This window comes from Culicoides brevitarsis, chromosome 1 (genome assembly GCF_036172545.1).
Source record: "Culicoides brevitarsis isolate CSIRO-B50_1 chromosome 1, AGI_CSIRO_Cbre_v1, whole genome shotgun sequence".
NCBI classification, from domain to species: domain Eukaryota; kingdom Metazoa; phylum Arthropoda; class Insecta; order Diptera; family Ceratopogonidae; genus Culicoides; species Culicoides brevitarsis.
Genome location: NC_087085.1, coordinates 43658194 through 43672002, shown reverse-complemented (window position 1 = coordinate 43672002; position 13809 = coordinate 43658194). Strand labels below are relative to the sequence as shown.

Genomic DNA, 13809 nt, shown 5'->3' with positions numbered 1-13809 from the left:
GATAACAAAAATTAATGTTTTAATTGATGATTCTCAAAGTCACAAATGATTCTCTTTCTTAAATTTTACCTAGAAGAATAAAATTACATGTTTCTTCGTTCGCTTATTCTTTCAGAGTGAGGTTTTTCTTAATTTTTGTGACGTTTAGCGTAAAAATCTAAATCAAATTGTTCATAGGGCAATTTTTCAAAAAAATCATCAGGTAATATTGTTCAGAGCATCTAGCATTGCTAGAATAAAGAGCATAAAGAGCTCGGAATCAGAGTCATTGCACTTGTATCACAGCTTTAAGTCATTTCGTTGATAAATTTGCGGTTTCGTACCTTTTATAACTCATATTGATCAGTTTCATTATTCACAACCAAGGTCAAAAGTTCTTCCATGAAAAAGAGCTATTGCATCATCTTTTTTTTTGTCTTAAGACAAATTACCTCGAAACATGTTTGTCTTGTCGAATAATAAATACTCAAAGCTAAAGCAATTAATCCTCCAAAAATAACCTTGATCGACTCCTTTCGATTCGTTCTTTTTTATTCAACTTTTAGCCTAAAAAGAAACTTTTGAAGTTAAAAAAAATAAAAGAAAAATACTTACCATAAAAATCAATATCTAACAAATTAATACCAAAAAAATCGATTTCTTCCCCATCATCATCAGTGTTTGCAATTTTTTTTTTTTTTGCCTAAAGAGCAAAATGTCATTTTTATCTATTCTTTATGTAACAAACTACTTTCCAATAAAGAAAAATGCACATGTTTTTCTGCTATTTACAGGCACATTGGCACACATTAGTATTCCTCTCGTGTTTGTTAAGTATAAACAAGAGGATTTCATAAGTAATTTTGATATCCATTTTGGCAACAAATAATATTTCTCATATTTTTGCGAAAATTGTAAGGGGGAGAGAGCGACATCGTCATCGACACAAAGAAACACAACGTAAAACGATATAAATTTATATAAATGATTTTCAATTTTGACGTCATATATCATTAAATGTACGTTTTTTTTTCGACATCCGTTGTACCGTCTGGATCAGAAATGGAAGAGCTCGAATTGAATTATAATAGACTGTCACATAACGTAAGTACTGAGTGTGTCTATAATCATTTTTTATGACGTTTATTCTTCTTTTTTTCTATTTTTATCACAACTGCACTTTCAGAAAGGAACATATTTCAGCTTCATATCACTTTTGCTCCATTTTATAACGAAGTTCCATGAATCCAATCCATTAAGCCGATTATGCCGTAATTCTTGTTAAAGCTGAAATTGGAAGAAATTCATAACTTTACTATTATTTTTAAAAAACTCACCTCTTATGATGTCCATAATGCCTTCGAAGACTAAAATACCATGGAAATTCGTATCCTGAATGATCCTGAAGTGCCGAAAAAGTAATAAAAACGAACCAAAATGTGGTTAATACAAAGCTCGATTTCATTAAAGCTGGACCAGCAACGATTGGTATGGAGTTTGTACATAAATGATCGATAGCAGAACAATTTATTGCACTGATCGCCGTATCCGCTAAAAATTGATGATGTTGCTTATGAAAATTTTCATAAAAATATCGATGATGCAAAAGGCGATGAATGTAATAGAACAGAATTTCACGCAAAATGTAACAAATTAAAAATTGAACTATAAATTCTTTAACCGATGGAATGTGATGAAGACCAAAAATCATGTCCTTGTAAGGAATTAAAGGACATAAAATGAATCCAAGAGGAAATTGCACGATAAATTGATTGAAAAGGACTCGTTTTGACATTAACTTAAATGTTTGGAAGGTAAGTTTTGTCTCCCTTTTATCGTAAATTTTGTATTTTTGGAGGATTTTTGGTTTTTTTGTGAGATCGAAGAACAAATAAATTCCTCCAATGAACCAATAAGTAAGGATTTGAACTGTTGGTGCGACGAAAAAGTACCAAAAAACAGGATTTTGAGCTAAAAAAAGATAAAATTTAACGTAAAATTCTTAAATTTGTATTAAAAACTTACTTGTTCTGTCCAAAAATTTATTCCAAGATTTTTGCAAAACTAAGTGAGACATTGTTATCAAGAATCAAATTAATACTGACTTACATTTGAACATTCTTTTACATTTTTATTCGTCGAGCTGTGAAGAATTCTGTTTCGCATTTCGATCCTTCGTAACTTTGAGGATCCATTTTTGTTGATTTTTTCAATACAAATAATTTTTTTCAAAAAGATCAAAACTTACCTGAGATCCAAATTGAGAATTGAAAATAATTTTCTTATTAAATTTTTATTTTTTGAAATGAACTTTCAAATAATTCTAAAGTTGCGAAACTTAATTTTTCACAATCAAAAACCAGTTATGCATTTTAAGTCACAGTCTGACGGAAAAAACCCGAATGCGTTTTTTTTTGTTTTGAAAAAAAAACGCAAGTCATTAGAAGTCATCAATTATCGAATTTTTTTTTAGTAAAAAAAATCTTGAATTTTTTTTTCTTTATCACAACTTCACTTTTAAATTTTTTAAGAATATTTTTTGCATTAATTTTTCTTTTATTTACAGCAAAGTACCATGAATCCAATCCATTAAGCCAATTATGCCGTAATTTTTGTTAAAGCTGAAATTGGAAGAAATTCATAACTTTACTATTATTTTTAAAAAACTAACCTCTTATGATGTCCATAATGCCTCCGAAGATTAAAATACCAAGCAAAATCGTATCCCGAATGCTCCTGAAGTGTTACCAAATTCACATGGAGTAGCCAAAAAATGAACGATACAAAACTCATTCGAAACACAAGCGGGCCAGCTACTGTTGGAATCACATTCGTCAAGGCATGTTCAAGGCTCGAGCAATAAATAGCGGAGATTGCTGTATCGGCATAAAACTGATGATGTTCCTTATGATATTTTTCGTAAAAATATCGCGTATGCAAAAGACGATGAAGGTAATAGAACAGAATTTCTCGTAAGATGTAACAACCGAAAAATTTGACAATAAACTCCTTAAACGAAGGAATTTGATGAAGAGCAAACACGGGATCGTTCGTTAATCCGAGAAACGGAAAAGAACAAGTTGCGATGACGAATTGGATGGTTACTTGATTCAACAGGACTTTTTTTGCGATCATCGAGATTGTCTTCCAGGTAAGTTTTGTCGCTTTTTCATCTTGAATCTTGTAGTTTTGGAGGAATTTGGGTTTTTGTATGATGTCGAAGAATAAATAAATGCTGCCAATAATCCAATAAGAGAAAATTTGGAATGTTGATCCAATAAAAACAAACCAAAAGAAAGGACTGTCAACTGTAGAAGAAAAGTTTTAGAATTCAAAGTTTAAATTTTTTTAAAAATTCTTACTTGTTTCATTTAAGAATCCATGCCAAGTTTTCTCCAAGTCAAGCATCTTCAAAAATTTTATTAATACTAACTTGAGAAAAAAAAGGAAGACAAAAATAGTTAAAAAATTAAAATGAGAACAAACTTGAAAAAAGTTGAGACGATAAACTTGAAATAAGAATTTGAGAAAAATTTATGTTTCTCAGTTTAAATTTATTTATTTTTTAATTCATTTTTATAATGAACAAAAATTCAAAATAATTCAAATGCTGATGAAAAAAATAAAAATTCAAAGACTTTAAGAATAAATTTTAAAAAAATTTATATCTATTTAATTTTTTTTGTGATATTTTTTTTTCGAAAATTAAGTGAATTTTTTTCAACATTAGGTATAAAAATAATTTATTAAATTTTTAAAAAAAATTTCCTTAAATTTTTATATTCGATATTTTAAATTTGTCGATATTAATTTTTTTTTCAGATTTAATTGTTTATTTTATTTTAATTATTGATATTTTTTTAAATTCATTATTTATGCGAGTTTTTTTTTTCAATATAAAATTTTCAAGAAATCTTTTAAAAGAATTTTTTATCGACAAAGTTTTGTTTTAAATAAATTTATAATGAGTCAATATATCAATGACCTCATAATTGCCATTTATTCATTTTTCATACATTACGAATCGCAAAAACTTTTGATTGAGAGATACTAATTTTTTACAAACAAACAAAAAATAAACCGGTTAAATAACCCGCTAAATAACCCGAAACCTGTTTGTCCAAAATATATATATCGATATGCACCTAACTAATCTATATCTAACTTTGTTTATAATTTTTGTTTTGATTTTTTTTATCACAAATTCACTTTTTTTTATCACTTTGATTAATAATTTTTAGATTGCAGTACCATGTAGCCAATCCATTAAACCTATAATCCCATAATTCTTGTTAAAGCTGAAATTGGAAGAAATTCATAACTTTACTCTGAAAATTATTTTTCAAACACTCACTTTTTATGATGCCCATAATGCCTTTTGAGATGAAAATAAAATGGAAAATCGTATCCCGAATGATCTTGCAAAGTTATCAATTGAACAAACCCAAGCCAAAACGCAACAAAAACAAAATTCGACTGTAATGCTATTGGACCAAACATTGGCGGCAAAAGATTCGCAATGCCATGCTCCATGGGCGAACAATAAATGGCGGTAATTGCTGTTTCAGCCAAATATCGATGATGTTGCTTGTGATAAGCTGCATACATACTACGATGATGCAAGAGACGATGCGAGTAATAGAACGTAACTTCGCGCACGATGTAACAGAAGAAAAAATTAACAACAAAATCCTTGAACGACGGAATTTGACGAAGAAAAACTATGGGATCATTTTTAAGTACTAACAACGGATAAATGGAAGCTGAGCCAGTGTATTGAATCACAAGTTGGTTGAACAGTATCCTCTTATAGATATTTTTAAATTTACTCCATGTGAGTTTTGTTGCTTTGTCATCCTGAATTTTGTATTTTTGAATGAACTCAGGTTTCTCTGTGATATCAAAGAGCAAATAAATCCCGCCAACAATCCAATAAAGCAAAATTTGTAATGTTGTGTTGATGAAAACGAACCAAGTGAAAGGACTTTCAGCTGTAAAAATTTTAAGTTGGAAAAAAATTTAATTTTAAAAAATTTTCAATATTACAAGTTCTTTCCAGAATCCAATACCAAAGAGTTTGTAAATCAAAGTGCGCCATCGTCAAGATTCCTTAAAACACTAACGTAAATAAATATTGACAAAAGATAGAAATCTAAATTTATCTATAGACAATGTGCAGAATTTGCATAATCTGTTGTTTTAAATCATCTTGCTGAAAATTGATGTTTCGGAGTTAAGGAATCTCGCGAGGAACTAAACAACTTGAAGTTTATCAAGGATCTTCTCTCGCGACGAGATTTATCGCAAAGAAGTAAAACTGAAAATTTATCGAAATCATAGGTCTTCTATAAGTTCTTAAGCTCCATAGTAGACCTATATTTCGATAAATGTTTCAGTTAAGATAATTCTCGTCGAAAGAGTAGAGTTCAAAGGTATTGTTATCGCACAAAGTATTTGATTGTGAAACGCAAAATCTTCACAAAAGCATCTAAAACCGGTTAGTACAAACTACGTTTTTACGACGCTTAGTTTTTTCCCAAAATATATCAAAAAACTATCATAACAACCAGTTTCGTTTTGTATTCATATTTTGTGCAACGATCTAATTTACATCTAAGCATTTTCAATAAATAAACGATTCCCGAGTTTACTGAGTTTAATGAATGTAAAACATCGTGTTAGAGCAAATACATATAAAGTTGCACAAAACAAAATAATAAATAAAACAATAATAATGTCCAGAGAGTAGTCTCTCCTCATATATTATGATCATTATTATTACGAGGCAACTTTATGATAATTTGCATGCTGCTGCTGAAAAGGGAGAAAAAGCAAGGACTTTCCGGAAGGAAATAAAATGGGGGATTACTATCCTGTTGTGTCTCGTCGTTGCCATTTATTTATTAAAGTTTTGTACGACACAAAAGCTAATACAATTTGACCATTAATTGACCACCCTCCGCATTCGGCAATCCTTTGAAAAGCACTAAAATTGTGAATTGAATGTAATCGAATGAATATTAAATGAATCGAATTGATTTTACATGAGGGAGAGAAATTTTGTAAAATAAATAAAATTAACATAATAATGGGATTGTTTGCCCAAGTTGTTAACATTAACGGAAGACAAAGAGGAAGTTGATATGGTCTCTTCTTCTAAGTGCGATGACACCTTTTCAAAGGCTTCGTTTTGTATCTCTTTTTCTCTCTGTGGAAAACTAATTGAAATGAACGGCAAGGAAATTAAATGAACAAAGGATGTTGGAAAAAGGATGTTTTGACATTTAAGAAGGGAATAGAAATCGGTTAAGAATCATTTTATGAGTCAAGTTAAATGTAAATTTTGACATTTTTGATCCATGGTTCTAAATGGATAGAACAAAAATTATTCAAATATGAGAAAATTTACATAAAATATTTTTTTTCAAGAATTTTTCTTGAAATGATTTTGACAGTTCAAATTTGATTTGTGTCAAAACTTGATTTTACCTTTTTGGATCCAAAACTGTAAATTAAGCTAAAAAAAAATACTTGAAAAATAATTGGCATCCCTTTTTAAGCAAATAATCCTATTTCGAATTCTCTCGCCAAGCCACTGATAATCTGCTAAAAACGAAAAAATTTTTTTAACACACTAAACCACATTTTAATATTTTTCATCGAAAACTGACAACGAGCAAATGTTATTCGTCTGCTAAACAAATGCAACACATGCATTGCTAAAACTCAAACAATCACCCACATAAAAGCACGCGAACATTGCATCGCGTCAGCAGAAAACTTGTCATGCATCCCTTTAAATATGCGTTTATTATTTCGCAGTTATAAATTTATCTATGCGCTGCGTGCATATGAAAAAAAAAGCAAATAAAAGCCCGAACACTCGGCAATAATAACGATAATAAATGATAAATAAAAAGGATTTTAAACTGGGAAAACTGTAGGCGATGCACGAAGCCACTCATTCATCCACTCAATGTGCAAACAAATATTTGAAAACCGCACAAACAAAATGTTTCGTTCGCCTGATGATGATGATTCACGTTTTTCACAGAAAATTTTATAATGAATGCACATAAAATCGCATGAATATATCGACGCCGATCTACTATTTGCGCGAAATTGCTCTATGAGTTCAAAAAGGTGTTAATTTAACAACTTTAGGAAATGATGGACTTATTTTTTTATGGTTTTAGTTCTTCAAGGCTTTAGTTTAAACCAGAAAGAAATTAATTTCAAAGTCAACCTTTGATATGAAAAAATTTAGAAGCATTGAAATTTCTTTGAGGAGTTAATTTAGCACCATTAAGAATTACAAAGATGTTATTTTAATACTTAAGTTTCAATTTTAACATATTTGAAATTTCTTTATCATGTTAAATTAACTCCTGAAAGAATCAAAAGTACTTCTAAAGTTGTCAAAATCAATAAAAAATGATTAAATTAATTTCTAAGGGTGTTAAATTAACATCTAAAAAGCTTCAAAAGTCTTATTTATAAGTTTTTAAGGTTAAAATATATCTTAAAGGAGTTAATTTAACATCTTCAAAAGTTTAAAAGATGTTCAAAGAGTACAAAAAGTACTAAATTAACATCTTTTGGGCTTTGAAGGTGTTAATTTAACTCCTTTATTAAAACTTTAAGTACTTAAAGATAAATTTAATTCCTTTAAATATTAATTTGATATCTAAAGGAATTAAATTTATCTTTAAAATTATTATTTTAAGTCTAAAAATGTTAATTTAACATCTTTGAAACTCTCAAGGGTGTTAAATTAACACTTTTAGTTCTTAAAATACTCCCTTTTCACTTCATAGTTCCCTCACTCGTTATTATAATGACAATTGAGCACAAAAATGTCAATCGACTAGACAGTTTTATAAATGTATATGTGTGCTTTTATGTCAATAACTCGCACAGTTCGAATGCAACTTATCGGAAAAAACCTCGATTTTTCATAGTTCACCATTATTATTATTATTATTATTTCAATGCGGTTGGTTAATACATCGTTCATTCAATGCATGTGCGAAAAATAAAATGTGTATAAAATAAAAATAGTTATAAAATGCATCAGAATGTAAACATCAACTGCACTACATGTCTATATGTCAATAAATATGTTAAAATTGAAATAAAAGTTTGTTCCCATTATTTTCAACTTATCATCGCCGCCGTCGCATTTCGCACAGATAGATCGACAGGTCATGAATGATATTTTATGTGGATTAGTTATAAATAAACATATATTTTATTTTTGAGTTTTATTACATTTTAATATTTTTCGTGCAAGTTTTTGAAGAGAAATGTTTTATGAGCGATTATTTGGCGAAGAGTTTAAGAAGGAAGCAGCTGACATGTTTTGGTATAAAAATAAAAAAATGTAGATTATGAGTGTTTTTAAGAGCAAATAAAGCTTTATGAGAAATTTTGTTTAATAATTTTATTAAATTAAACTTTTTTATTATTTTTTATTTAAAGGCATTTTTATTGAAATTTTAAATTATTTTTTTTTTATTAATAAAATATTAAAAAATATAATTAAAAAAAAATAATTAATTTCTCATAATTTTTTTTTTTTGGTTTTTTTTTTTTTTTAAGAAAAAAATTAAAAAAAAAATAATTAATTAAAAAAAATATTTAAATTTAGATTAAAATTATTTTTTTTGAAAAATTTTAATTTTTTTATTTAAAAATATTATTTTAAAATTTTTTTTTAAAATTTTTTTTTTTTAAAAAAAAATAAAAATAAAAATAAAATAAAAATTAATTATTAAATTAAAAAACTTTTATTTTTTTTTAAAAATTTTTTATTTATTTAATTTTTTAAAAATTAATTTAATAATTTTTAAAAAAAAAAAAAAATTAAAAAAAATTAAAATCACAAAGTTTTTTCAATGGGAAAATTTGCTTCCTTCAAACCTCAAAAAATTTCTTGTTCAATAAAAATTTATTCAAACAAAAGATAAAAATCCCCAAAAATCCCTTATCAATAAATTACAACATCCAGCACCTACTTAAAACTTTCATTACCAATAAAATGTCATTTCCTACAAAAAATTTATATTTTTGTCCTTTTTTATTGACAATTAATAAAAACATAATAAAAATAAAAACAAAGGACTTTTCACACGAAAAAACCTTAACTAAAACCGTAAACCAACAAAAGTCTCATAAAAGTAAAATAATAAAAAAAAACTTTTCTTTTTTATTTTTTTTCAAAAACTGTCAAAGTCCTTGTTTCACTGCCCGACGTCAAAATACACAAAAAAGTGTCCATGTAATAAAATAACAAGATCGAAATACCCTTATTACAACTTCAAAGTCACTCATGTGTAAAATTTTGTAAAATAAAAAACGTGCTTTGAATATTAACTCGGCATGCAACCACAAAAGAGGCAAAGCAGCATCAACAGTATCTATTTCAATCTCGACAGTTTTTCCCCTTTTCTCTTTTTTAAAAAAATTTACTTTAAACAAGTTCTTATTATTATAACCGTCATTATGAGAACGACAGAGAATGGACATTGTCTTCTCTTCTGCTTGGTTACCTGAGTGTGTCTACAAACTTTTCGCATAAATGGAAAATTTTCCAAACCACGTCCTTGCATTTAAGAGAAGAAAAAAACTAAAAAAAAAAAGTGAATGTGCGAAATAAAATACCGTTATTTGTACAAGCAGAAGATATAATAACAATATCTTTTCACAGCAAAATCTCTGTTCTTCGGTTTGCAGCCAGCCATCCAGCCAGTCAGTGTAACCATACATTACAATTTTATTGTTTCTCCTTAATTTCAATTACTCTGTAAATACTGCCGAATGCATTGCAGCGAGACAGCGAAACGCAAAAACGAGACAACGAGATGTTTACATGCTTTAAGCAACAAATTATTATTCTAATCATGTTAAAGCGATTCAAAATCTGTATAATTTTACATCTCATCCCGAGCGCAAACAAGCAGCAGTCAACACGCAAAATGGGGGATGAAAGTTTTTAAAGTGATGGAAATCGAAGTTTTTCAACTAAATTTTGGTAAGTAAAAATTTTAATCTTTTTACCAAATTTATTTCTTAATTTTTTTTAACTTTTAAAATTTATTAAATTAATTAAAATTTTATCAATTTAATAAATTATTTTTAAAAAAATTAATAAAATAAAAATTTTTTAAATTTAATTATTTAAATAAAAAAAAATTAATTAATTAATTTCAAATATTATTAAAAATTATTTTTATTAAAAATTTTCTATTAAAATTATTTTTTATTTAATTATTTAATTTTTAAATTAATTTTTGAAAATAAAAAAAATTAATTTTTAAAAATTTTGAAATTATTAAAAATTTTTTTCTTAATTTTTTTTTAATTTAAAAAATTTAAAAAATTTAAAAATTTAATTAATTTAATAAATTATTTTTAAAAAAAAATTTTTTCAACATTAAATTATTTTAAATAAATAAAAAAAATATTTAATTAATTTCAAATAATTTTCTATTAAAATCATTTTTTTTTAAAATTAATTCAATATTAATTATTATTAATTATTTAAATTTTAAATTAATTTTTAAAAATAAATAAAAATATTTAAAAAATTTAATAAATAAAAATTAAAATTAAATAATTATAAAAATTAAGAATTTTTTGTAAGTAAAAATTTTGAAATTTTTTTCTTAATTTTTTTAAACTTTAAAAATTAATTTAAATTTAATTAAATTAATTAAATGTTTTAAAAAATAAATAAATTTAATTATTTTAAATAAAACAAATTAATTTCAAAATTTTTCGTTATTTTTATTATTTAACAAATATTCTTCAATTTTTTTTTTGTTTTTTTTTGAAATACAAAAAATTCATAAAGAATTTTTTTTTAAAATTAAATGTAAATTCAAAAACTTACCGTTAAAAATTTGAAAATCGCTTTTTGCTAATTCAAAAAAATTTTTTTTTTCATTAAATTTTGATAATTTTCCCAAAATAAAAATTTCTTCATATCCATCTCTGCCTTTTTACTGCAATATGCAATGAAGCATCGCACAAAACTTAACGAAATAGTCATTCGCGAGTAGTTGCGCGTACTTAATGCAATGCAAAATGTAATGGCTAACGACATATTTGTTCTCTGGCGTGCATTTTGTAGCTCGATCACGTTCCATTAAATTGTTTGAATTTGGGGTTTTTGTTGATGCTTGTTGAATTCCACGTAAATCATCGTTGCCTTGTGATTTACTGTCAACATCATCAACGGCAGTGATTAGAGTTGTTGCAATATGTCGCATCCCAAATATCGTTTTCCGAGGAATTTTGAGAAAACTTTTCCTGAAAATTATGGAAAAAATGAAAAAGCCCCTTTTATTCATCGAAACAATTCTCAAAAACCTTCAAAGTTTCAATTTCCCTCAAATTTGGAAAAAATCGAAGGAACAGAAGTTTTTAGAAATCCCGGATCAGTTCAAGATATCCACAAAAGTGCGCGAGATATCATGCCACTCTTCATTGACGGCTTCGAAGTACAAACTCGTAAATTTTTCGCCATCAATAAAATCGGATATTGCAATTGGAGTATGGGACACGCGTTGCCATCGGGCTTTCGCATTGGCGGAACGTATCAAAGGCAATTGAGTGACGATGTTCTAATTACTCCCTTTTGTGGCTTTGACATCAATCCGTCGAATTTATCGACGAATTTCGCATTAATTTACTACCCTGTGTCGCAAATGGGCTTTGAAATTGAGCTTCAAGCGATGCCGTTGACCAAAAATCCGGATATCGAAAGGCTCAAGGGAAATTTCGTGATGAACTGTAACAGTGAGAGGAACAATTTTTCTTGTTCGATGCATGAAACGGGGAGATTTATGATCTCTGACATGTATAAAGTGTCGCCAAGGCTATCGGTTGGAAGTGAATTGATGCTGAAATGTCGAGGGAAAGATAGAGGAGCTAATTTAGCGTTTGCTATGAAGTAAAAATTAGTTTTAAATGAAATTTTGACAGCTGTCAAATGTTTTTATTATTAAAAATGTCAATTTATGAAAGAATTTTAAGTCATAATGATTTAAATTCATTCAAAAATTAATATTTTAATAAAAATTTTGACAGCTGTCAATTTTATTATTCAAAATTTGACAACTATGTAATTTGAAATTTGACAGCTATCAATTTTTTTCATTGAAATGTCAATTTTGAACAAAGCTTGAATAAAAGTAACCCAAATTCGTTCAAAATTTGACATTTCATCATAATTTTGACAGCTGTCATATTTAAAATTACAAAATCTGTCAAATTTTTAAAAAATTGACAGCTGAAAATTGAAACATTTTTAAATTTTGAACGAATCTTAAGTCAAAATGAGATGAAATTCATTCAAAAACTGAAATTTTAGTAAAAATTTTGACAGCTGTCATTTGTCAAAAAAGTAAAAACACAAAAATCGCTTGACAGGTGTCAAAATTTTTATAATTGAAATGTCAATTTTGAACGAAGCTTGAATTTTGAAATTTGTCAAATTTACAAAAAAAAATTAAGCTGTCAAAATTTTTGACTGAAATATCAACTTTTGAACGAGTTTTAATCCAAATTGAGATTAAAGTCCTTCAAAATTTGACATTTCAGTCAAAAAAATTTTGACAGCTGTCATTTTTACGTCAAAATTTGACAATTTTTGTGATTTTTTTTAAAATTAATTGATTTTTCTTCAGATATCTTTTCGAGAACAAAACAATAATGGCAGCTTCTTGCTCTTTTCGAGCCTTTGACCTTACCTTATACAAGCAAATTTCTCCAAATCTCCAAGTTGGAACATCTTTCGTCCTGAATTCTCCAAAGAACTATCAAAACATGGCTTTATTTTATCAATGGGAAAAGCAAAATGTCTCCATCCGAAGTCTCATTGACTCAAATTTAACTGCAGGCTTCACTTATACGAGGTAACTTTTTTCTATTGAGAGAATGGCACGAAACAAGAGAGATGAATAGCCATAAAAAGTTTTGCTAATAAATTTTCTAATTAAAACACATGAGAGAGCATGAAAAACATGATAAAAGTTCACATGTGTCTTAATATAAATTTTGTTGGCCATCATCACTCTCCTTCGGTATTTTGTGAAATGTGCCTTTTTCGGGCGAACAAACAAACAGTTTCTTCGTCTTTTTTTAAAGAACCCCATAAATAAGTTTTTGTTTTTGTTTTATAGGCTCTTTGAAAATTTATCGTCAAGCTTCTGTCTCAGCCTGTACTACTGCGTGCTCAGCAATAAATTCAGTTGTGGCTTCAAATTTGATTTAGACGATACATTCTTGGGAAAGTTTCGCCAGCAGATGCAAAATAATTACAAATCATTGTCGTCTTTAGCACAAGAGAAAATTTGCTCCGCATAAGGAAACGCCCGGTTTTTTTAAAATTTTCGCCGCAATTCGATTAGAAATGCAACTTATCATCATCATCGCCCTTCGATGCGCATTCTTCTATTATCAAAATTAAATTTATCGAATTCAATCCAATCTCGTGTGTGTTCGAGTTTCGATTCAATTTGATTTAATTCCCTAATTTTCCCTTTTGTATGTTGCCGCACAATCCTCCTCAAAGAAAGTGTATGGCTTTTCAATTGAATAAATTGAAATTAAAGTATCCAATAACGAACTCTTCCTATCTCTCTTCTCGTGCCGATTGCAAATCCAAAAGAAGAAGACGAAGCCAAAACGATAGAAAGATATTTAACGAATTTTTCAATTATTTTATTTTGTGGGTAATTTTGTGCCTTTTTGTTGTATTTCTATAATGTGGGTGACGACGACGTGCCAAAAGGGAGGAAATTGAAGAGACCTTATTTATTAGCA

General features: G+C 27.5%; 2 protein-coding genes across 2 annotated transcripts; one reads left to right on the top strand and one right to left on the bottom strand.

The window, feature by feature from the left end:
• Positions 1-1205: 1205 nt before the first annotated feature.
• On the bottom strand, positions 1206-2056 carry LOC134837900 (fatty acid hydroxylase domain-containing protein 2-like). Its single transcript, XM_063853292.1, has 3 exons — positions 2005-2056; positions 1317-1950; positions 1206-1266 (listed from the first exon to the last, which is right to left on the bottom strand). Exons 1-3 carry the CDS (start codon positions 2054-2056, stop codon positions 1206-1208), a joined length of 747 nt encoding a protein of 248 aa, XP_063709362.1.
• Positions 2057-11456: 9400 nt separating this feature from the next.
• On the top strand, positions 11457-13350 carry LOC134837899 (uncharacterized). Its single transcript, XM_063853291.1, has 3 exons — positions 11457-11935; positions 12672-12899; positions 13167-13350. Exons 1-3 carry the CDS (start codon positions 11457-11459, stop codon positions 13348-13350), a joined length of 891 nt encoding a protein of 296 aa, XP_063709361.1.
• Positions 13351-13809: the final 459 nt, after the last annotated feature.